This window comes from Aricia agestis, chromosome 17, assembly GCF_905147365.1.
Source record: "Aricia agestis chromosome 17, ilAriAges1.1, whole genome shotgun sequence".
NCBI lineage: Eukaryota > Metazoa > Arthropoda > Insecta > Lepidoptera > Lycaenidae > Aricia > Aricia agestis.
Genome location: NC_056422.1, coordinates 5,805,264 through 5,829,567, shown reverse-complemented (window position 1 = coordinate 5,829,567; position 24,304 = coordinate 5,805,264). Strand labels below are relative to the sequence as shown.

At 39.9% G+C, this 24,304-nt stretch overlaps 1 protein-coding gene across 1 annotated transcript in view; it reads right to left on the bottom strand.

Moving 5' to 3' along the window:
* LOC121735455 (probable G-protein coupled receptor CG31760) overlaps nucleotides 1–24,304 on the bottom strand; it is a 107,631-nt gene that overhangs the window by 13,511 nt on the left and 69,816 nt on the right. The window contains exons 3-7 of the mRNA XM_042126292.1: nucleotides 19,425–19,553; nucleotides 14,602–14,785; nucleotides 8,194–8,386; nucleotides 6,781–6,939; nucleotides 5,420–5,558 (exon numbers count right to left, since the gene is read on the bottom strand). Of these exons, the coding sequence (XP_041982226.1) occupies nucleotides 5,420–5,558; nucleotides 6,781–6,939; nucleotides 8,194–8,386; nucleotides 14,602–14,785; nucleotides 19,425–19,520 (771 nt within the window). The 5' untranslated portion in view covers nucleotides 19,521–19,553. The remainder of the gene's footprint in view (nucleotides 1–5,419; nucleotides 5,559–6,780; nucleotides 6,940–8,193; nucleotides 8,387–14,601; nucleotides 14,786–19,424; nucleotides 19,554–24,304) is intronic.

Genomic DNA, 24,304 nt, shown 5'->3' with positions numbered 1-24,304 from the left:
GTAATACGACCTTATAAGTGCTTGGTATAAAATATAAATCTATACTAATATTATGAAGTGGAAGAGTTTGTTTGTTTGAAAGCGCTAATCTCAGGAACTGCTGGTCCGATTTGAAAAATTATTTCGTTGTTAGATGGCTCACTTATCGACAAAGGCTACGGACTATAAATTATCACTCTAAGACTAAAAGAAGCGAAGAAACATAGGAAAAAGTGGAAGAAACCGGGAAAATTACTTAAATTTTCATTTACTAACATTATCTCGCGAACTACTGGATGGATTTTTAAGTTATTTGGCACAGATGTAGAATAGACCATGACGTAAAGGAACATAGGCTATTTTTTGCGAGAAATTGTACGGTTTCCGTAAAATTTATTATTTATGTGGTCGAAGCCGCGTGGAACGTCTAGTTAGCTAACATTTTCTTGTTGACGGTTCAGTGAAAAAATATTGTTGACCTATTGTTGTTGTTGATAAATATTGACCTCCCTCACGTGGGTCACGCCTATGCGTGGATACATACATATAAAATGGAGCACAACCTTGCCTATAGATCCTTAACACGTTCAGACCGGGACCTCATGAACTGGTATATGATATCCAAACGGGGCAAATGTTCATGTGGCCACCGGTGGTACATCACCGCCCCATAAACCGAAAGACCTGCCGGGCGGGGTGCGCCACCGGTAGACGCAGCCAACGATTATGCATGAATTATGCATTATCTCTCTTTCTAACGATCTCACAATCCTATAATAGGTCAATTGTTTTGTCTCATCACCAGGGCTGTAGCTAGAGTCAGATTTGAGGTAGGGCAGCATTGGTTACAGGTAGGGCAGAAGTAAAAAAATAATCATAATTGATTGATTTTCTTGGATTTTGGTATTTTTAAGGAAGGGCATTATGATTTTAAAGTAGGGCATTGCCCCCAATGCCCCCCTCTAGCTACGGCTGTGCTCATCACTCATCACGCGTGGATATGTATCAGATCAGATGGCTTCGTACTATACCAGCCTTAGAAAAACCCTAAAGTGGTACCGCAAACTTATCACCGAAATTGTTATTAAATGCTTGGCAGAAGTTTGGAGAAGGAAAGAAACTAAGTATTTTAGAATTCTGGGAACAAATTATAAAAGAGATGATTAGCAAGTCTAGCACTGATAATCGACCCGATGATGCTGCAGAGGAAGGTGAGCCGATTGTTCAACGGAAGCCAAAACATAAGTCAGAGAAAACCGAAGGAATGCTTAGAAATACTCGAAAGAGATGCAGGCCTTGTTACGACCGTATTACAACAACCGAATCTGCGGCTATGGCCAGAAAAAAATCAAAACGCGTGAATACGTTTTGCTCTGCATGTGACTCATCAAAAATAATTTTCGTCTTGTACTATCAATGTCTTTATAATTTTTTTCATGTTTGATTTAGTTTTCCTATAAATAAACATTTTTTTAATTTGATCCAGTAGAAATAATTTGCATTTCGTACCATTTATCGTGATTTTGTCATATTTTGTTTCTAATAAGTAGGTATAATTTTTCAATCCTGTTTTTTTTTACTTCCCGAAATAATATCCATCTCCTGAGCTACACTATGAAATTTTGTCGATTTTACAGGGCGGGAACAGTAATTACAATACTCGCTTTCAAGGCGGCACGAATTTCTTAGTACATTAAAAGTCAGGTGTGATGTGGCCACCGGTGGTACACCCCGCCCTGTCAGCGAGTACTCCGTGCTTCACCGGTGGTACACCCCGGTCTGAACGTGTTAAAGAGAGAGATCACTCGGGCAAAGTAAACAGCACAGTAGTTTTGGTGAGAGACTCGAGTGCCTTCCTTTGGGAAACCGTGAATTCTGGTCCCTGGCCTAAGCTATTGAAGGATATTTCTGAAAGCCATCCTACCATCCCTACAAGTAGGAAATGGATCGTTAGCCCACGACGCAAAATACAAAGACGATCTTCTGTGTAAGCTCTTTGCGTCAAACTCGACCCTTGATGACCTTGGGATAAAAACCGCCGACCATACCACAATGCAGGGGCATCATGTCAGATGTTAGGTTACATCAGCGCCCATAGTGAATAGCCCCGCGTGCCCTTGATATCCAAAAGTCGAGTGGGCCTGACGGAAACCCTCCTATTGTGTTGAAAAAGTGTGCTTTAGAGTTGGCTCCGGTCTTAACGCGTCGTTTTCGGTTCTCCTACCCTTCTGGCATTGTCCCAGCTTCTTAGATGACAGCCTTAGTGTACCCGATCCCCAAAAAAGGTGACTGCTCAAATCCTTCCAACTACAAACCAATTGCTAAAACCTCCTTCTTCTCGAAGATAATGAAATCCACTATCAGCTCTTTCAATACTTAGGCGGCCAGACATTACTAAGCGACAAACACGACAAACAGTACGGGTTCCGAAAGGGCCGCTTGGCTGGTTATCTCTTGGCGTACCAAACTCATCGTTGGGCTCAGGTGATTGTATGGAGAGGAGAGGCATTGGCTGTAAGTTTGGATATTGTGAAGGCCTTTGATCGGCTTTGATAGCAGCGCTTTAAGCCAATTAAAGCGCTGCTATCAAAGCTTCCATCATAATAATATGGGCTTCCCGAGAATTTATGCAAATAGGTCACAAGTTTTTTGGCAGATCAATGACATGCTACAGACCAACGGCATTTATTGTTATGCAGTTGATAGTACAGGTGATGCCCTATCTACCGGCTTCCACCATATTTCTCGGTTAAATGTCATTGACAGTCGAAACGAACTTAAGTCTCAAATAGAGAATTCACAGGAGACAGTCTCTGAATGGGGTAGACGACACTTATGGACATTCAACCCCGCCAATTCTGCCCGTTCACAACTAAAAAGTCACCAATGGTCGTATATCATCATTTTCAGGGCACCTCTTTAACAATCCCCTCCTAGCATTGAAATACTTGGAGTAAACATATCGAGCGAAGTCCAGTTTTTAAGTAAAAAAAGCCAAAAAATATACATAGGTGTATCATAGGCCATGGAAACGAAAAATCAAAAAAAAAAATTTTTTTGGCTCTTGCACGTTTATTCGTTGGGGCCATCGATATGTTGTATATCATTAAATTAACAATATACATGTTACCATTAACTCACTGTGAGAGATTAAAATATTATGATTGTTTAAATAGTTAATTTAATGAAGAGTATGCCATAAACTCAATTCAAGTCTATTCGTTTTGAATCAAACTCATCATTCATATGATAGTAATTAAAGTTAATTTAATAATCATCTGTGTCTCTAAATGACTCTTAAAGAGACATGCATTGTTAGCATAATTTTGTTTTACTTTTAAGAACAACCGTAATCTACAAAAGTTACTCTTTATACTGTATACTCAAGTATGGTAATTATGGAAAGAAATTTTCCCCAGATTTTCCTTATGAAGTCTTTGTGAGCGGCGATGGAACTTTTCGCAGCAAATATCGTAGACGGTCTACGCGCTACGAGTACGTAGCTACTCACTTAATACGGTTTTGCTTTGGTAAAAACCACGTATTGGGCTTTCATCCACACATTCAGCATTGCTCGATATTTTTTCTCTAAATCGATATATTTAATTCCACCGAGCCGGCTCGAACGAGCCTTCGAGCTGTCAGTTTTGCGGTCCACGCGGTGGTTTTTGCTCGATTTGGAGTAAAACTATCGAGCAAAACCGTATGTATGTACTTAACATTATAGTTACTTACGTAAACCGTTCATTTTTCCGGAACACAATATTCTTTCATTAATTGTCAAGGACTTGAAGTATATTCTGACCAAGTTCTATCAAAATTGGTTCAGTGGTTTAAGCGTTAACTGATGCCGAAACAAAGAGACACTTGTTAAAAAAGATTACGAAGTTTTTCGAAATAGGCTTGGGTTCCAAAATCAAAACCCAGTATACTTTTTCTTTTTGTCACCTGAACAGATTTCGATAAAATTTGGCTAGAATATACTGAATATACTGAGTAAGAGACAGAGAATATTTTTTTCGGAAAAATTTGCGGACCATGCAAATACTATTACAGTACGTTCCTTAACATTTTTACCAAAAATAAAAGCATTGACAACCCTGACAGCTACTAACGGCCGTTCCCAATATTTGATCTATCTCTGGTTTGGCCCTACTAGAGATAGGAATAACTCACATTAGACATTAGATACATATATTTTATGTCAATTGTGAGCTATTCCTATCTCTAGTAGGGCAAAACCAGAGATAGATCAAATATTGGGAACGGCCGTTAGTCTCACTTTAGCGTGGATACTTTAAGCGACTTTTTAAGTTCAAGTACGAAAACTCGTTTCCAAAGTTAACGTATTTATGTTCTTATTTTAAGCTTAATTTTTTTTAAATGAAAGAAAAGCAAACGAGCAAACGGGTCACCTGATGGAAAGTAACTTCCGTCTCCCATGGACACTCGCAGCATCAGAAGAGCTGCAGGTGCGTTGCCGGCCTTTTAAGAGGGAATGGGGTTATAGGGGAGGGTAAGGATGGGAAGGGAAGGGAATAGGGGAGGATAGGGAAGGGAACTCAAAAACGCTCGATTTATACTACGATTTATATTTTATACGTGGGAGAGTCATGCTTCGGCACGTATGTGCCGGCTTGACCGGAGAAATACTACGTTCTCACAGAAAACCGGCGTGAAACAGCGCTTGCGCTGTGTTTCGCCGAGTGAGTGAGTTTACCGGAGGCCCAATCCCCTACCCTATTCCCTTCCCTACCCTCTCCTATTCCCTTCCCTTCCCTTCTCTACCCTCTCCTATTCCCTTCCTTTCCCTTCCTTACCTTACCCTCCCCTATTACCCTGTTCCCTCTTAAAAGGCCGGCAACGCACTTGCAACTCTTTTGAGTGTCCATGGGCGACGGAAGTTGCTTTCCATCAGATGACCCGTTTGCTCGCTTGCCCCCTTATTTCATAAAAAAAACATAATATATTTTTTACTGTATAATATGGAAGAGAGTAAATTAACTAGACCAAGATTCATAACAAGGGTTCCGTATTTAAAGCTGGATTTCTTAAAAATATTATTCGTTTTGGAAAACCGGTTAAGAATGAAGTTTCATTAAACACAAAACCTACCCCAGTTCTCTAACGGCCGTTCCCAATATTTGATCTATCTCTGGTTTTGCCCTACTAGAGATAGGAATAGCTCACAATTGACATTAGAGACATATATTTTATGTCAATTGTGAGCTATTCCTATCTCTAGTAGGGCAAAACCAGAGATAGATCAAATATTGGGAACGGCCGTAAAATCTTAAGAAGTTGACTGAAGTTATAAGTAATGTGTTTTTATTACATCTTGAAAATAGTAAATATTCAGAAGAGACAAGTCGGTTTACAATCAATTTGTCATCATCATATTATCACGTCAATCATAAAAATAAGTATACTCATTACTCACGTATGTAGTTTCGTTGGGACATTTGTGTGTGCCGTGGAAGGAATAAATCTGGTTGTCATTTTGTTCGTCGCTGTAGTCTTCGCATTGGTTGATCTCTAAGCTCGATATATCTACGTCCAATGATACTACGCCTTTGAACCTGCGAAGACATAAATGATGCCGATAAGGCTATTATAGAGAATAACATACTTACTATCAATGATGAAAAACTTAAAGCAAATATGTTACTACCGCGCGCGTTGTGAAGATTCAAATACGGCCCGTTGTTTAGTCTGTATAGAGCGCAGTCACGAACGTGCCGCGTCTTGTCTTACCTAAATAAATTGAAAATGACGTCGTGCGTGTTTCGAAAATGTACCAATTATGACTCGAAATAAACAAAACACATGGAATCTTTTACCACGTCATGTCTTGATTGCAATAAATACCTCGATTATTTACATTTTCAATTATTTTTTCGAACAATCTGGAAAAAATCGAATTTTCGTCATAGCTCAGGCAAAGAAAGAGACAGCGATACGATTCGACGTTTAAAAACAGAACTGTCTCTTTTATGTAAATGGTTTTTCATATCTTTTGTTTCACTTATCTGTCAAATTTGTCAATGTTTACAATTTTGAATTTGAAAATTGTTGGGAAGAGATTTAAGCCGGAAAATAGTATGGACGTAGGTAACATAATATCTGTATAAGTAGAATATCATTGCTTACTATGATGTCTTATATTTATTATACAGTGTGTAACAAAAATAAGTGATAATACTTAAGGGTGTGTACGTCTTCCTTGTAGAGAGGTCACTGTGAAAGTAGCAGCTATGAAAGACGAAAAAAATTTTTCACTTTTGTATGGGCAAGGGCCCGAGCGTCACGAGTTTCCCCATACAAAAGTGAAAAAAAAAAATTGTCTTTCAGCGCTGCTACTTTCACAGTGAACTCTCTACAAGGAACACGTACACACCCTAAAGTATTATCACTTAATTTTGTTACACCCTGTATTATTCACAAACTGTAATAAAGAAAAAAAAGTTCTATACGACAAAATGCAAAAATGTTTAAAACAATATTATAATTTATATAATACACACACTACTTCGAAGAAACAAACGCAATTGTGCTTTTATTTACTTACAGTTTTATGATTAAACGCGTTAACCGTATATTTAATTTTAGAGCAAAGTTGTTGTGCATTAACAACAACACTTCAGTCATATTAATTTTATAATATTATCTGAATTTTTAACAAATATATCTAGTTGATAGTGAAAAGGTCTCCCATCTGCATCATGACATTGGCAATATTTCAAATAATAACAATGTTATTAAGCAAATGGGAGACCTAAATGGTATCAACCTCACACTTACCCCCTTACAGTAGACACCGGGACAGTATACGACATGAGCCAACGCTTCGCCTCGCAGCTGTAATAGGGGTACGTCCACCACCCTTCCATGGTCGCATCGGGCGGAGACGGCATGAACTTTGGCGATCGCAGCGTGTCCACCTCGTGAGCTGAGACGAACCTAGGACAAGTGAAGATCAAATAAAATAGCTCATGATAAATGACAAAAATAATTGGGACTAAAACAGATCCTTGTAGAACACCCAGTCCTAATTAGGTCGTTTTTTTTTTATTAGCCTATAGTGTCCCACTGCTGGGCAAAGGCCTCCCCCAGGATCTTCCATTGTTCTCGCTCCTGCGCCACCGATAGCTAGCATGCCTCCAGCTCGTCACGCCACCTTTTTCTAGGCCGGCCTCGGCAGCGGCGTCCATATTCGGGTGCCCACTCGTTTGAGACCCTTGCCCAGCGGTCGGGATGCATGCGGCTAACGTGACCCGCCCACTCCCACTTCAGCTTGGCCGCCTTGACACCTACGTCCTTGATGCTCGTTTGGGAACGCAGTATGATGTTTCTTATTTTATCGAGAAGCTTTACTCCTAACATACTGCGCTCCATTGCTCTTTGGCATACCCCTAGTTGAGACCTTTGTGAATCGGTCAATGACCATGTTTGCGCACCGTAGGTTAGGACGGGCAGAATGCACATGTCGACGAGTCTTCGCTTCAGGGAGATTGGTAAATTCCCCTTCATCAGCGTCTTCATGGACCAGTAGCTCTTCCAGGCGTTCTCGATTCTGCGATCGACTTCCTCGCCTTGTCTATTTTCAAAAGAAACTATCTGGCCCAAGTAGATATACTCTTCGACATATTTCATTACTTGCTGGTCTACCTCGACCCTACGCTTCGTGCTATTGGTAATTATTTTAGTTTTGGACCTATTCATAACTAGTCCCACCTCGAGGCTTGCCGTGCTCAGATCTTGGAGCATTTTTGCAGTTCTGAGTCTGTGGAAGCAAACAGGACAATGTCGTCAGCAAAACGAAGGTTGGTGAGCCTTTTTTTGCCAACTTCAATGCCCAGTGCCTCGGGATCATCCAATTTTCTAAAAACCTCTTCAAGCACGCAGGTAAAAAGTTTGGGAGGAATTTAAATTTTATTTTATTAAAATTTAAATTTATGTGACTCACTGAGATCTATTTTGAAGGTTTAAAAGTTAATAGTTAAAAGCGCTTCATACCATAATCGATGTAACATTCTTCACACATTCAAAAGCTTCGGAGAGAGCACAAGAACAAACAATCGACACGCGTATTCAATCACGCCACTCGGTGGCCGGTGCATATGAAATCCATATCTATTGTAAATATTATCAATCCCAATCCAAGTAAACGAACAAAAATCGTTTAGGCATTACTATAAAACTATTACCACTCACCACGGATACTCCGTATCCAGGGGTTTTTCACGCTCTGGAGATTTCACTGCAACAGGCTCAGCTGCATACCGTTCCCACGACACCGCGCTGTTGACGACACCGTCAGCACGAAGGACTACCGCACGGGAGCCCACCGCGCGTTCTGATGCACTAGCACCCATCACCAGACCCTGGGATACCGCCATCAGGTACTCTAATAAAGAAAAAATATATGAAAAGCAATTTTTGTGTGTTCAATGGCAGGTCTATAGAGAGATCTATTGGAACTCCTACAGCTAGAGGGAAAAACCAGTATGAAGAAAAATAAAGGAGAATTAGCTTATTTAGTGTTTTTTTGTTAAATAAGCAGAAATAAACTAAACACTAGGTTTAACTCGCACGCCTAAAACCTTATATGTAAATTAATTTAAAATCCTATTCTATAATCTGAAACATTTATACAAAGTCTCGTCAAATTTCGCTTTCAATACTGCGGATTTCTATTTTCCTTTAACAATATACGTTAGAACGCGAACTATCCTAGATATTGAATTTTTGGATTTCAGAGATTACTGTCTGGCTTTAATATCCATTATAGACCGAGGGTCTGGCAGATAGCTCACGTCTGATTTATATTACCCTAATTCTATAGGAAATGTTGTAAAGCCAATAAATAAATAATTCATGGTTTATTATTATCTCTGCCAGATCATGAATGAATAATTTACGATATAAGTAACGTTATTTTACGTACAATATCTTTCACTTGCTTGGTTGGATTTTTTCGTGAATTATGTAGTTTATTTGCTTCTTTTATCGAAGTTAATGTCTTATCGTTGTTAAATCTCTAACTAAAATGCTTAATTTAAGAGGAGTCCACACCGGCGTTTTTCCATACAAACGTTGTCCCCTGTTTCCTCCCTGGATAATGCCGGTAGAGTTATGATTTTTTTCCTAAATATCAATGGCTACTATTAGCATGTCCTTTGTTTTCTTTTTTTTCATAATTTTATTATTAAAAAAGATAAGAACGTCCAAAAACCCAAAAAAAATGCCTGATTTTCTTCTGTGTTCAAACACCCAGAAAACAAAACTGGCTAAAATATACAAAAAAATAAAACATAGGAACACAGCTCGAGCCTTGCTTTAATTTTTAATGAAAAAAGTACTTAAATCGGTTAAGTTTTGGATAAGGAATCAGCGGACAACGAATCGAAGATTTTCTGTTCCTTTATTAGAACTTTTGTCGTGTTGTCTCTATCGCGCTCTGCGGTGGGAGACTTGAGATTGGTGAGACAGCAATACATTTTCAAATACCTATTTTCAATTTCTCTCGCCCTTGGTGTATTCTCTTAAGATTAAGATAGTATTTTTTTAAAGATTCATTACTTTCAAACGCAAGCTTGTCGTTGTTTCGAAATGATTTTAAGGGGGCGACTAACCCTAAACTGTCGATTTTATAATTCATTTTATACTTGTAAATAAGCCCCGAATTGTTTAATTTTCTAAACATAGATACTACATTATATTTCCGGGGATTCGACGTAGCAAAAACACGATATCTTAAAATTTTCTCGATAGAAAAAAATCACAAAGATGCATCTAAATTTCACGAATTTTTCATATATTGCCATTTAAACCGTGCATTAAACTAAGCAACACATTGTATAAAATTCTATCATTGAGAATCTGACCTCGCGGATTTTTGTAATGATATTGTTACGGTACATGTTATACGGACACGTGGTGCGCAAGTACATACTCGAACCTTCTAGAAAGGTCTAATGTTTGTTTACGTGTTTACCCTTTATTTGTTAGCGTGTTTGAATTTAGACCTTATGACTGAGTACATAAGGTCTAAATTAAATTCAACTTACTGCACTTATCGCAAGGACGGCAGTTTTATTGTGGTACATGCCCGAGCCTCCGAGAAATTTCCCACGGTTGTTTACTTGTTTACGTGAATCGGGAAATTTCTGGAATTTGTCTCGCCATATAAAAAGAGCCGCAGGCAGGCCCGGCAAGTCAGTTCGTTTCGAGTTTTCATCAAGGCGATTTCGGAGTGATCAATAGTGAAACCTGCGACTTGGCTACGACCTAGGACAGTGATAGTGCTTAGTGATTGGACCTAGTGATTTGTGTTTGGACTTAGTGCTAAGTGTTGTGACCTAGTGTTTAGTGCAGTGTTAATAAAGTCTTCAAGAGAGTCACCAGGTCTTTCTCTCCAAATCCTCGAACCCTAGCACGTAACAACTGGTGTCAGAAGTGGGATTTGGAGATGCCATTGACTCCGAGAGAGGACTTCAAGGGGAGTGTCAGGACAAGGGCGCAGCGAGCTGCTGCCATTGACTCCGAGAGAGGAGTTGCGGAGGCCACACCCACTGGGGACCAAGCTCCGCCCACTGAGGGACAGGCCCCACCCACTGGCCCCGCCCACATGGCTCCGCCCACTGGCCACGCCCACCAGGCTCCGCCCACTTTGGCTGAAGCCACGCCCGCTGGCTCCGCCCACCGGGACACGCCCACTGGCCACGCCCCTCAGGCTCCGCCCACTTTGGGCATGGCCACGCCCACTGGCTCCGCCCACCGGGACACGACCACTGGCCACGCCCCTCAGGCTCCGCCCACTTTGGACATGGCCACGCCCACTGGCTCCGCCCACCAGGCCACGCCCACTCAGGCCACGCCCACTAGCTCCGCCCACCGAGCTCCGTCTGCCCAACCCCTGCCTACTGGCTCCAGCCACCATGCATCGCCCGTAGCTTCTGCGGCCCCTCAAGTGGCTCCCCAATTACAAAGCCTAATTGAGTTAATTCAGGCTCTGCAAGAATCACAAGACCGTAAGTTCGGCGCTTTGCAGGAGTCTCAAAAAGCTGAAAGTCAGGCGTTGAAAGATTCTCAAAAGGCAATGATGGAGGCACAAGACCGCAAGCTTGGCGCTTTGATGGAGTCACAAGAATGCAAGCTCGGCGCTTTGCAAGAATTTCAGAAGGCTGAAATCAGAGCGATTCGAGAATCACAAGAGCAGCAAAAAGACCTCCAAGAAAAAGCGCTTCTGGCCATAAAGGATGTCAGTGACACGGTGACTAAGCTTCGTAAAGATGTCGACGTAATGAAAGAACGAGTTACTGGGTTAGAGACGGTTGTGGAAAATTTGAAAACCGGATTCACAGAACTACAGAAGAGAGTAGTGCGCCTAGAAACTACGGGAGTTGCGGTGTCTAGTGGAGTCACTGGTGTGGCGCAAGGACCAAGAGTAAAGGTGCCACCGTACGACGGCACTACTTCTTGGAACGCTTATCGTCGGCAATTTCAGACTGTTGCTACCGCAAACGGATGGACGGAGGAGCAATGCTTGACCGCTCTCACTGTTGCACTCAGAGGGCAAGCTGTGTCGGTTCTGGAGGCACTGCCACATACGGGAAATGGTTTCCAAGACCTGATGGAGGCACTGGAATCCAGATACGGGGAGCGACACCTGGAGCACGTGTTCCGTGCCCAACTGCGTGACAGAGTCCAACGTTCAGGAGAAGGACTTCAACAATGGGCGTTGGAAATTAAAAAACTCGTCAGGAAGGCATATCCAGGAGCCGACACCAAGATGGTCGACACAAATATTGTTCAAGGATTTGTCGACGGAATCAAAGACTTGAAGGTCAGGGCTGCAGTAAGACTTGGTCACCATACCTCGCTAAAGGAAGCATTAGCGCATGCTTTGGAAGTCGAGGCTGTGCGCCATGATATACGGCAGACCCATAAGATCCACAAGGTCTCTGAAGAAGTCAAGGAAGTTAAGGCTTCTACGAGGAAAAGACTTGAAGCCATGTGCTATAAGTGTGGTGAGAGGGGCCATCTTCAGCTAAACTGTCCGCAGAAGAAGACCCAGATGGCAAGGATAAAAAGGATCGAGGAACAAATGGAGGAGTTGAAGAAGCAAGCGGTTTCGTCCCCTACCCGGAGTCATGGGGAACGAATAGAATCCAGAACTAAGGGGCGAGTACTGGATGACGCGGAGAAAGCCCCGGTAACTGTTACCTCCCAGGCACGGAGCGGAACAAAGAGAACAAGTAATTTGGGGCACATGGAGAATGAAGTTATGAGAAAGGCTCAAGAAAAAGATGACGACCTTCGGCACATCATCACATGGAAGAAACGGGGTGACATAAAACCAATCTGGAGTGAGGTTGCACCCACTGGCGCTGTCACTAAGGCGTACTGGGAGCAATGGGACAGTCTGATACTTCAGGACGGACTACTCTACCGGAAATGGCAGAAGGCTAACGGCAGAGAGTTCTATTTTCAGATAATTGTCCCAAGGGCAAGAGTACCAGATGTTCTCCGCGAGATACATGAGGGCGTATCAGGGAGTCATCTAGGCGTCAAGAGGATGCTAAGGAAAGTGCGAGAACGATTCTACTGGTTGCATTGTCGAGACGATGTACAGGATTGGTGCCGCAAATGCACTACTAGCGGCTACGAAGAAGGGTCACTGGTGTGGCTGCATAACCCAACTCGCCGAAAAGGAAAATCTCCAAAGTTGCAGACCAAGTGGGACGGCCCATACAAAGTGGTTACCCGATTGAATGATGTGACTTACAGGATTCAAAAGCAACCAAGAGGGACATTCAAAGTGGTACACATAGACCGTCTGGCGCGTTACCATGGCAGTAACAATGATGCTCGGGACGAGCATCTCTAAGAGGGGAGTAGTGTTACGGTACATGGTATACGGACACGTGGTGCGCAAGTACATACTCGAACCTTCTAGAAAGGTCTAATGTTTGTTTACGTGTTTACCCTTTATTTGTTAGCGTGTTTGAATTTAGACCTTATGACTGAGTACATAAGGTCTAAATTAAATTCAACTTACTGCACTTATCGCAAGGACGGCAGTTTTATTGTGGTACATGCCCGAGCCTCCGAGAAATTTCCCACGGTTGTTTACTTGTTTACGTGAATCGGGAAATTTCTGGAATTTGTCTCGCCATATAAAAAGAGCCGCAGGCAGGCCCGGCAAGTCAGTTCGTTTCGAGTTTTCATCAAGGCGATTTCGGAGTGATCAATAGTGAAACCTGCGACTTGGCTACGACCTAGGACAGTGATAGTGCTTAGTGATTGGACCTAGTGATTTGTGTTTGGACTTAGTGCTAAGTGTTGTGACCTAGTGTTTAGTGCAGTGTTAATAAAGTCTTCAAGAGAGTCACCAGGTCTTTCTCTCCAAATCCTCGAACCCTAGCACGTAACAATATATTTATCGAGTTATTGAGAAAAAACTAATTTGGCGATGAATCTGCGTCGTCCTTTTTCACCTGGCATAATATGAGGGACGGGCGTGAGTGTGAAGAGATAAGGACGATGTTTGATTTTTTGCGCTAGTCGCCCTCTTAAAATACCCTGATGAAAAACTGCACAAGCTATAAATAGGGTATTCTGTAAAGTTTGCCGTATCTGTTAGTTTTCAAGTCTATGGGTCCAATATAGCAATATCTGTGGCGTGCACTCCTACATTGATTTCCTAATACGTGAGCACTGCAGCTTATGACGCTGTGATGGATTTTTTTATCTCCCAGTGATTTTTCCCTCCACTAGATATTGCTGTAGCTTAGATGAAATTTTATATTTTTAGTACCGTCTATAAACGATGACTACTATTAGGGTTATGGTCAATTTGACCTGACAGAATATATAAGCATTTGGAACGACAACTGAAATCGCACTGAAATACTTATAATATTATTATGTATATACCCTTATTAATTTATCGCAAACTTTTTAATTGAATTTTAAATAAAGTTATAATCACAATAGTTGGGGGTGTTGTGTAATAGCTTTAATGAAGAGAAGCTATTAATATTTGCGAAATCGTATTGGCAAGCTAAGATTCAAAATATCGCTTGATATGCTGTTTATTTATATGCCACCAGACGTATCTGATCTGGTGGCGGTGGTAGTGGTTTACTTATTGCTTGGACACCAGATTGCACAGACATTGATACACCAGATTGGTGGCAACAACAAAATAATAATATGTGATAGAACACCACATATCTTTAGCAAACAGAAACGCCTATGACCCAGCTTACCAGCGCGGCAGCGTTCTCCAATCCCAGCTGATGGAGGACTCCTATTTTGATTTTTGAAGGAGAAAAACTCCTCATAAGCCGCTCGCATTGCATGCCCATGTCCTTACTAGCGTTCTCTAATCCCCGTTGGTGAAGGATACTCGCTGCGATGACTCTAGGTATTTTGAAGGAGGAAAACTCCCTTAAATAGCTCACATAATATGCCCAGGGTTTTTACCAGCGTTCTCCAATCCCACTCCAATCCTAGCTGGTGCAGGATACTCGCTGAGATGACTCCAGGTATTTTGAAGGAGGAACACTCCCTTAAATAGCTCACATAGGATTCCGGAATGCCCATGTTTCTTACCAGCGTTCTCCAATCCCAGTTGGTGCAAGATGCTCGCTGCGATGTCGGCTCGCGCCCGCGCCGCGTCCCAGCGCGAGGCGTGCAGCGGCGCGCGCAGCTGGCCGTAGCGGTGCGTGACGCACAGCTTGCCCGTCGCGCCCGTCGCCACCGCGTGCACCACGCGAAGGGAAGACTCCAGCTCCTCCTGGCAGGAGAAGAAAAAAGTTAAAAAAAGTCACCACTGCCACCGACCCGTTGGCACTCCTCACAATACCTTAGGACCCTAGCACACGGCGAGTTTTTGTAAGTATAGCAGTTGTAGCGAATGGTGGAACGCGCGAAGCGGGTCGCAAATGCGAATAACAAGCGTTAGAAGCAATGCAATGGCGTCCGCTAAACGCGCGATTGCATTGCTGAAAAAGTCATCGTGTGCCAGCCCTGACCTCCGAGCTTACTTCGACTTGTCATAATTGGCCGATTGGGTAAATCCTAGGTTTAACAAGCCTCCTCGCAAAGCCAATAGAAAAATCTTGCGTTGGTTAAACCCTAACCAAAGAGTTTGTATGCCTGACAGATCTAGTAAGCTACTCGTACAATAATTTTAAAGTGCAAAGTGCATCACAGCCAATAACAGCCTGGAATAAAAGCATTCTCGGCTCATGCAAATTGCAATAGAACTTGGAGCACAAAATTATATAGTAATTTAAAAACAAAATATACATTCATAAAACGAGGCAACTATTACTCCACAATCCACATGAAATGTGTTACAACTCACACGACAATAGACATTTTGCAGACTCTCTGCATCGAACACAATAAAACTTTACAACAATGTAGGACAGCGGTCAGCAACAGGCGAAAGGTCGAATCTCGGACCGCGAAATATTGTATAACTAATGTATTTTATACCAAGTATCAATTAATGTATAGATAAGGATACGTATACTATCCTTATCTATAAATTATATGATTAAAATAAAACCATAAAGTTAATACTTAAACCTAGCGGAACAGAGAAACAAAGGCCTGAGCAAGAGAGATGCACTATCAGTAACACTGCGTGGTAAAAAGAGACGTGTGATACATGACAGCAGCACTCTTTTTTGACGTCCAGTCGGCACGTGCCGCACGTTCAATCATGCTCGTGTAAGTGTCTACGTACACATATTTTTACACACAGATGAAAGCAATTTCGGAATCTTCGGTTTTTAACCAAAAAAAGCGAGATAAAAAATTGATCTTTTAAAATAAAATTTACAATGTCAACATACATACATAATTGTAAGTCATATAATAATGTAGAAGTAGCCTTACAAGCAGCCATCCTACTCTCACAGATACTGCATTAGGTAACATAAACATCATATTTTTTTTAGTTTTTAATTTAAAAAAAAACTGAGAGAAGACACCGACAAAAATATGTACCCAAAAACTTCGATCTATTGTCGTCTTGATTCACTCATATACATTGACTTATATTGTTTCTTTTACTCACTGAAGTATACTGTATATAATCATACAACAAACTAACAATCAATATAATAATAAGAGTTTGTGTTTTTCAAATTGCGACCCGACTGTAGCAACTCTTTTAATGGACTTTAAATCCACATAGAATGCATGAAATCTCATTGCCCTTATTTTCCGATAATATCTGCCCACAACTGACGTCAGAGGGGTGAGGCTCAGTTGCTAAATCTGTACCGAGTACCGACCACTTGTGGGGTGATCTATTTCAAGGGGTAGGGGTTTTTAGGACCTACCCACACTCACAGAGAGCAAGATAGATACCGCATGTGTGTGTACTTCGCGTGCCATATCGCGTTCCCAAACGACGAGCAATGCTCGTCTTTCGAAAGTCTTTTCTTTAGTCTGCTATCTATCGGAATCAGACGTCAATCCGAATTTTAAAAATGCCTTAATGCCTAAATGTGCCGTATTGAGCTGTAGCAATTCAAATAGAACCGTTGGCCTTTATAATGGACACGTTTCTTATCATCGGTACGTCACAGTAGGTAGTAAAAAAGTTGCACGCTCGTTTTCATACAAATGGAGCGACGTGACCGTATCTATCTTGATCTATATCTGTGGATCTACCCTTTCTAATCTAAACTTTGAAATAATAATAACATTGTGCTATTACCTATGTCAATTTGAATATCACTTGATTATTGTGCTAAATACAGCTAAAAAGTAATATACGTACATAATATATATACATAATAATAATAATAATAATATCTATGGACGCTTCACACCACGTCAGTCTGGCCCCGTGCTAAGTACCTAAAGGACTTGTGTTACAGGTACCAGACAACGGAAATATATTTAATATTTTTATACTATACATATATTTAAGATTTTTATTATATCATACACATATTTAATACACATCCAGACCCAGGAACATTGAAAACTTTTTGTTCCGTCGGCGGGATTCGAACCCGCGACCCCCGGCTTGAGCTACCAACGCGCTCACCACTGAGCCACAGAGGTCGTCAAATACATAATAATATAATAAAGGGTCCAAAAAATCATAGGACCTAAACTTGATATTTTCGTTTCGTTTAGGTCTGAACATTAAATATTTTCTACATTTTCAGCGTTGTAAACGAAACAAATAGCTTTTACATTATTTTAAAGGAAACTGCTGCATGACGCGAACATTATTTCGCAAAAAAAAAAGCAACAAAATAGGAACATTCGAATTCGTTTCGACTTTTACAGTCAAAAAGTTCCGTTTCAAAGCTTGGCTGAATTAGGGGTAAATTGTGCGGAAATAACGGATACTGCAAGGAATCGCTGCATGTCCCGCGTTTTATTGCAGATTTGGAAACACTGGCCAGTTTGACAATCTGTTGCATTGTTTTTTTGGACAAACATTTTTGCCTTTGTATTAAGTGTAGCCAATTTTTAATAAGTCGTTTTTCAAATTATTTACCAAAAGCGTTAATTATTCGTGAGATGGGAAAATTGTTCCTTATTTCTATTGAGCCCGGAACAAAAACCGATAAATTACGATTTTATCGTCGATCAAGACGTGATTTTGAGTACCGACAGCCGCTTAATGGGAGATAACGAATTTTATGCTAAGCCTATTCTTCATGAAGTGGAAATATCTGGAGCCGTGATATTTTTCGGCAAATTGAGATGATATCTTGACGAAGTAGATATTAAATGCGGAGTCATTTTAGAATTTGAAGTAGCTTCTTTAAATTGAAATTTTAAGATCACGGGAAAGTTGGTGCTAAATAGACAGCTACCGTACTATACTCAAATCGCGGAATTCTGTCTGTAGCGGTCATTGACTCCCTGTCAAAAAAAATTGTAATTTTCCATTCAAACCGCGATTGACAATGAAGTGACAGATGTTTCTAGTTTAAAGGTGTTATATACACGATGTGTACACAGTATGAATTATAATTCACATAGCCCCTAGGGGCTATGTGAAAGTCTAGACTAGAAAGGTCAATGACCGCTGGTGTCACCTTAAATTGTCCTGACTATATTTATTTTTCAGCGAGTAGTGGTGATTGTTTATCATTGCCGTCAAATAGCGAAGCCTTTACTAAAATTCTGATAATAATACTTACGAAAGCGGCGCCGCAAAATAGCGGCGAGCAAACTTTTTGAAACGTCAATTCAACGCTGTATGTAAATAAAACGTGGACAATTTTGGGCGCCCGCTTTGTTTAAATAAACAGAATATGGGGACAATATTCGTAAAATTATACAATATTGCTGTAACAGCGTTGCCGGGGGTGCGGTTAAAACATTTCTGTAATAGAGAATTCAGCTGCATACAGAATGTTCGTGGTCAGGCCCCATTTTGCGATCTAGCTGTTATAGGCCGGCCAACTGACAACAGCTGTAACATAAGCCTACTTTAAATATGTAAGATTGACCGCTTTACAAATGTCCTAAAAGGATACCGTGAGTATGGAGTTATAATGTAGAGTAGACAAAGTCAATACACGTGACTTATCTTCGACTGTACCTTTATCTGGCGCACATGGTTTGATCGGTGTAAATCACTTCAGATTTTGCAAGAATTCTTGGTGATATAAATTCAAACACAGCAGCAGCTAATAATCAGATTATATCAATATTGTGTGTCCAAGTTAGACCAAGTCGACTCACTCTTTTTTGCGCCAAAATGCTTGTAAGTAGGTAATGGATGAAGGTATGTTAGTCGCCCGCAGCCCGTACCCACAAAAAATTCGGCGGTACTCCACTTTGCGCCCAGAGCAGGCCGCGGGGTATGTGTGAGCCTCACGACCAGCTCTAGATTTATGTATAGGCAGTTAAGGCCATGGCCGTCCTAGGATGGCGGCAGAGTTCGTACATAGGAGCGGCAAAATTAAAGTGGCCTATACATATAAAAATTACTAGCTATTTGACCGAGCTTTGCTCGGTATTCGATAAAACACGAATAAAATGACATTTTTTTTAAATAATTCCTAGCTAGATCGATTTATCGCCCCGAAACCCCCTATATACTAAATTTCATGAAAATCGTTGGAGCCGATTCCGAGATTCCAATTATACATATTATATATACAAGAATTGCTTGTTTAAAGATAAAGCTCTGCTCACGACCCCGCCGGTTTTAGCCAGATGCTCAGGCTCTTCTCTGTCCTTACCAGGCGCGGTCCAAAGGGGGAATCACAGGGGACATGACCCCTCCCCCCCCCCCCCCCAAATCTAATTTCAAAAAAAAATCTAGGTGTCCTATAACAGCGACACATTTTTAGTGTAGTGACTAGTGAGTGACCCCCTCCAAAACGTCAGGCTGCAACCGCGCCTGGTCCTTAGACCGACCCTGACCGTGGTGGACTCACCCTGTACGTGGTCGCGTTGGTGGCATGCACTCGCGGCAGGGACAGCAGCGCGATGGGCAGGAGCAGCGCGCTGGACAGGCGCCGCGGCGCTCGCATCTCCGGCGCACATTCGCGCTTCCACGCGCACACCTGCCAAGAGAGAGGAGAGATTATCATCAGCTGTTAATGTTCTTAGAATTGTAGTACAAGTAAAAAGTTTGTGAAGAAGAGTGTAGAGCACCACGTTGCTCTATATTAATGAGAACAATTAGCAATAATTATTAACAGTAATTAAATGTTATTTGACACCGACAGTATGAGGTTTTATTGTATCCAAAGAATTTTTAGATAATAAGAGCAGAAACTTATGCGCAATATTTTAAAAACTTGAGGTGTCAAGGGACACCCGAATGGAACGAAGTTATTTCTTATGTCCAAAAAACCTGTAATATACACTCAAAAAAAATATTTAAAAAAACGCCATCTATTGACGCCCAGAAATACTAACAATGCGTCGCTGTTTATTCTCAACAAACGCCATCTAGTTGACGCACAGGAATACTATCAACGCCCCCTGCCCCTACCATGCAGGTACTAATAAAAAAGTGTCTAGGTCAAAATATATCGTTCTGTCTAGCCTCCTTTACGCCGAACGCGCAATAAGGAATTTCGTTCCCAAAATAATTTTAGCCTTTTAACTACCGTAAAATATTCTAGTGAATCAGTGAAGACAGAAAATAACTAGAAGTGATGATTTCAGGCAGAAAGTGCTTGAGTAGCGTAGTAAAAAAAAAAAACAGTTTGCCTTACAAATCAAGGCGTATTTTGGTTACACGTTTGTGCGTGATACTGTATAATATGCACTGCAGTTTGTTGTCTATGTCTTTACATTAATATTTTTAATGTGAGCTCTATAGTATAAAATTTACCTTAATTTTGCGTCTTAAAATTATGTCCTTGTTATCAAGAATTAACTTAATACGCGACATCTAACAAACTAAATTCCCGTTATAATTTCCACATAAACTACTAACTAGTTGGCTAGACGCCAATCACTTTATGCTCTTATTATAATAAACATCACACAAATTAGCATAATATTAAGCATATTGAGGTAATGGTTTATGCAAATATTCGTCGTATAAAGTCGCTTTATACGAGGTTTAGTCACTGCACACACTTCCAGCTTTATATTATTTTTTAGAAATGTTATGGGGAAGATTTTTGCCATTTTTCTCCGCTAGGTGTCGCGATTACTATGATCCGCTATGCCTATCTGTGCATCGTTACATTTGAGATCTTTTTGACGTTTTTTTAATAAATCTAATAAAAATGACAAAGTGTGCAGTGCCGGGATGCAAGGAAAATATTTATCTTTTGAGAACAAAAGGTTATCTTTTGTTCTCAAAAGATAAAAATAGGAAAAGATTGTGGGCTAAAGCAATAAAACGGCCAGAATTGGCGAAATCGCATTCTTCATATTTACGATTTTGTGGACATCATTTTACAGAAAATTATTATAAAACTTTTCTTCTAATTCTTTTGTATGGTAAATTTTGTGCTTTCAGAGGTGAGGAAGAATATTTTTTCTTCGGGCGATGAAAACTCTATAGCTTTTGAGTGGACACTTCCTCTAATACTACAGTTTTATGTTCAATCATATCAACTGTACCAAACAACACAGTAGCAACATGCTTGCAATGTGAATTAACTCCAGATCCGGCTGTTCATTCACAATTAGTCTCTTCTAATATACCATTTTTGTATAATTTAATATTAACCTCATACTGAGTTTTTTTCATTGCTGCTTTATAAAAAACTTTTATATATTATGTAAAATCATTTATCGAGACAGCTCTTAATATAAGAAGGTATTTATTCTCGTATAAACTTTTCCCCTTTATTAATGATTGACTGCATCTGAAAAAATTAAAATTAAGTAAGTAGAGTAACACAGCAAACTTTTTTCCTGATTATGAAAAATGATATTTTATAGGTACAAAAAGTTTATTAAATGAATTAATATACTCACTCTCCAAAATACTCTTGTATTTGATGTTTATTTAATGGTGGCAATGGGGTATTGCTGTTTATATCTTTATAATAATCGTCTTTTGGTATGACCATAACTTCGGTTTGTACTGGTTCTGAGGGACATGATTTATCAGTGAAGTTAAAATTTCTATCATACGCTTCTTAAACCTACAAAAGCAGAAGATAGCTTAGAACTTGTTTTTCACAAACAATAATAAACGAAGTGAATAAAGGTTCATAGAATTATGGTCAAGAGTTTAATGTTAATCAGTAAAAACATTCACCAAGAAAATATAAAGTACTGTAGTAATTTATTTACTTTTATTTACTAACCTCTCTACAAGGTCTGCCTTTCTTCCACTACAGGAAGCACCCCTCTTCTTTAATTCTTCTTTGAGCTGATTTAATTTCCAGGTACAATACATTGCACAGGTAAACATCAGACAGGTAAACGTGGCACAGGTAAACGTTATACAAAAATATTTCGTATGAACCGCTCCGAACCATAGAATGTAAATAGATCATACGCGTGGCGCCCTCTGACTATGAAATCTTCCCCATTGCTTTTAATTTTATATGACTGAAAAGTCATATAAAATTAAAAGCAATAACACTTTTACTACTACACTTACTATTTAGTAAGACTTTCAAATAACGAATTTAAGATTAATAACGTTCTCTATATCTGCCTACACGTATAGATTTTTACCAAAGTCAGCCTTGAATTTCGTCATAAAATCTATAATTGTTATTAAGAAAATAAAATGATTAAAAACTGTATTTTATTGGTGTCAAACATTGTCTCATCACTCTAAAATAATAGAACTTATTAAGTTGCAATAGATAAAAGATTTTATACAGTTGAAAAGTATTATTAATTAATACAAAATATGCTTCACAAAAGGAATCAATCGCCTGCAATGTATTTTAATTTTAACGGTCTAGAATATGCACAATATGCACGGAATCAATAAAGCCATACAAAATAAATAAAATGTAGTTCCCTTTGAAGAGCATTTCTGTTCCATCTGTTACTGAAATGGCGCTGGTATTGAATATAAAACTATGTAAACGAGCTAGATTTTACAACTCTGTGGACATTAAAAGGCTCACTCGGATTCATAAGCCCTCGGGCGAGCTAATGAAATTATTTAGTACTTGAGTGGGTATTTGCAGATTTCGTATATTAAAAGCTCAAGATGTCTTTTATGAAATATCAGTCTGATTGGTTAATACTGTATCAAAACACCAAATGTCAGTGTTTTTAAGTTTGTTTTATGTATATGAAAAAACTATATTCCTGCTGTTTGATAGGATCCAGGCTGCATAGGCATTACCCTAATAACTTAACAAGAATAAACTTCAACTTTCTTTTCAGCTAATACCGATTTAAAAGACATATAAAATATTATATCTTCTTCTTTAAAAATGACCTCCCTTGAGGAATAGCCAGTGTCAGTAATTTGGTGACGTAAAAAAAGACTGTATTGTTGCCGATGGTGAAAACGAGAGATTTATCTTCAAAAGCCATGGTCCTAAATGACACATATTCATGTTCGAGATTCACCAGATGGTAACAAAAAACAAAAAAAAAAGTTTGTGGTCTACAGAGTATTATTTGTGACTATAATCTAACCACTTAAAACGTGACTCTCGTAGCACATTGTACTCGTAGGCCGTAGCATACATTTAGTATGCTACGAAGGTCGCGCTTAAACTGGTCGCACTATAGATAATCCCCGCAACTCCGTTGCGCCAAAATTCGATAATCGCGCGGGAACCGTACATTTTCCGGGATAAACATTATGCTATGTGCTTTCCCGGGACTCAAAGTATCGCCATACCGGTTCAGCGGTTTGGGCGTGAAAACGTAACAAACGGACTTTCGCATTTATAATATTAAGTATGATAGAAGCTTCCTCAATGATTCAAGTCAGCGATTATTATATAAGCTAAATTGCTCGAAACAATTCAATTTTCCCTGATTTACGTCTGCAATTGATAGCTGTCAGCAACATTGCGGGCCTGGCAGCTCGCAGCAGCTCGTGGCGACTATTACGTAAATGATAATAATCGATACGAGAACGTTTAAAATTAATAGGTATCCATATACGCCTGTAAAATAAAATACCATAAAACGTCCAAAATCTTTCAATTAATAAATTTAAAAAAGTTGTTAAAGAACGTTTATGTGCTTAGGCTTATAATAACTCACTCAATTATAAGGTAACTGATTTTCTCAATGATAGAACCTTGGTAAAAATACGCTGACAGAACATAGGCCGCTTCTATATTATAATTATTTAATGTACCACATATTTGACATACCTAAGTACTTTTTTGCATACTTACTTAGTGTAAATAACTTTAAACTATTATTGTAATTTTCCATCTTTTTTTTAGTAAAAGGTTCGTAAGCCGGGTTAGTTCCCAAACCCTTGGGTAGGCCTCATGTAGACGTTCTAAAAGTGTTAACTTTGTTAACCTATTTAGAAATAAATATTATTTTTGATTTGCTTTTGATGCCAATTAACTTCTATAATAATTGCAAAAATATATTGACTGTTTTCGCTCTTAAGCGTGAAAAGAACTTTCTTTTTTTTTGTATGGTAATTAGAAGCCTGGGATTGCTTTGAAGTATCCTACATACAATGTGTAACAAAAATTTTAGGATGCGTACGTGTCCCATACCTCGATCGTGGGAAAACCAGACACAATGCTATTTTATTGTTTTTTTTTAATGAAATAAGGGGGCAAACGAGCAAACGGGTCACCTGATGGAAAGCAACATCCGTCGCCCATGGACACTCGCAGCGCCAGAAGAGCTGCAAGTGCGTTGCCGGCCTTTTAAGAGGGAATGGGGGAGG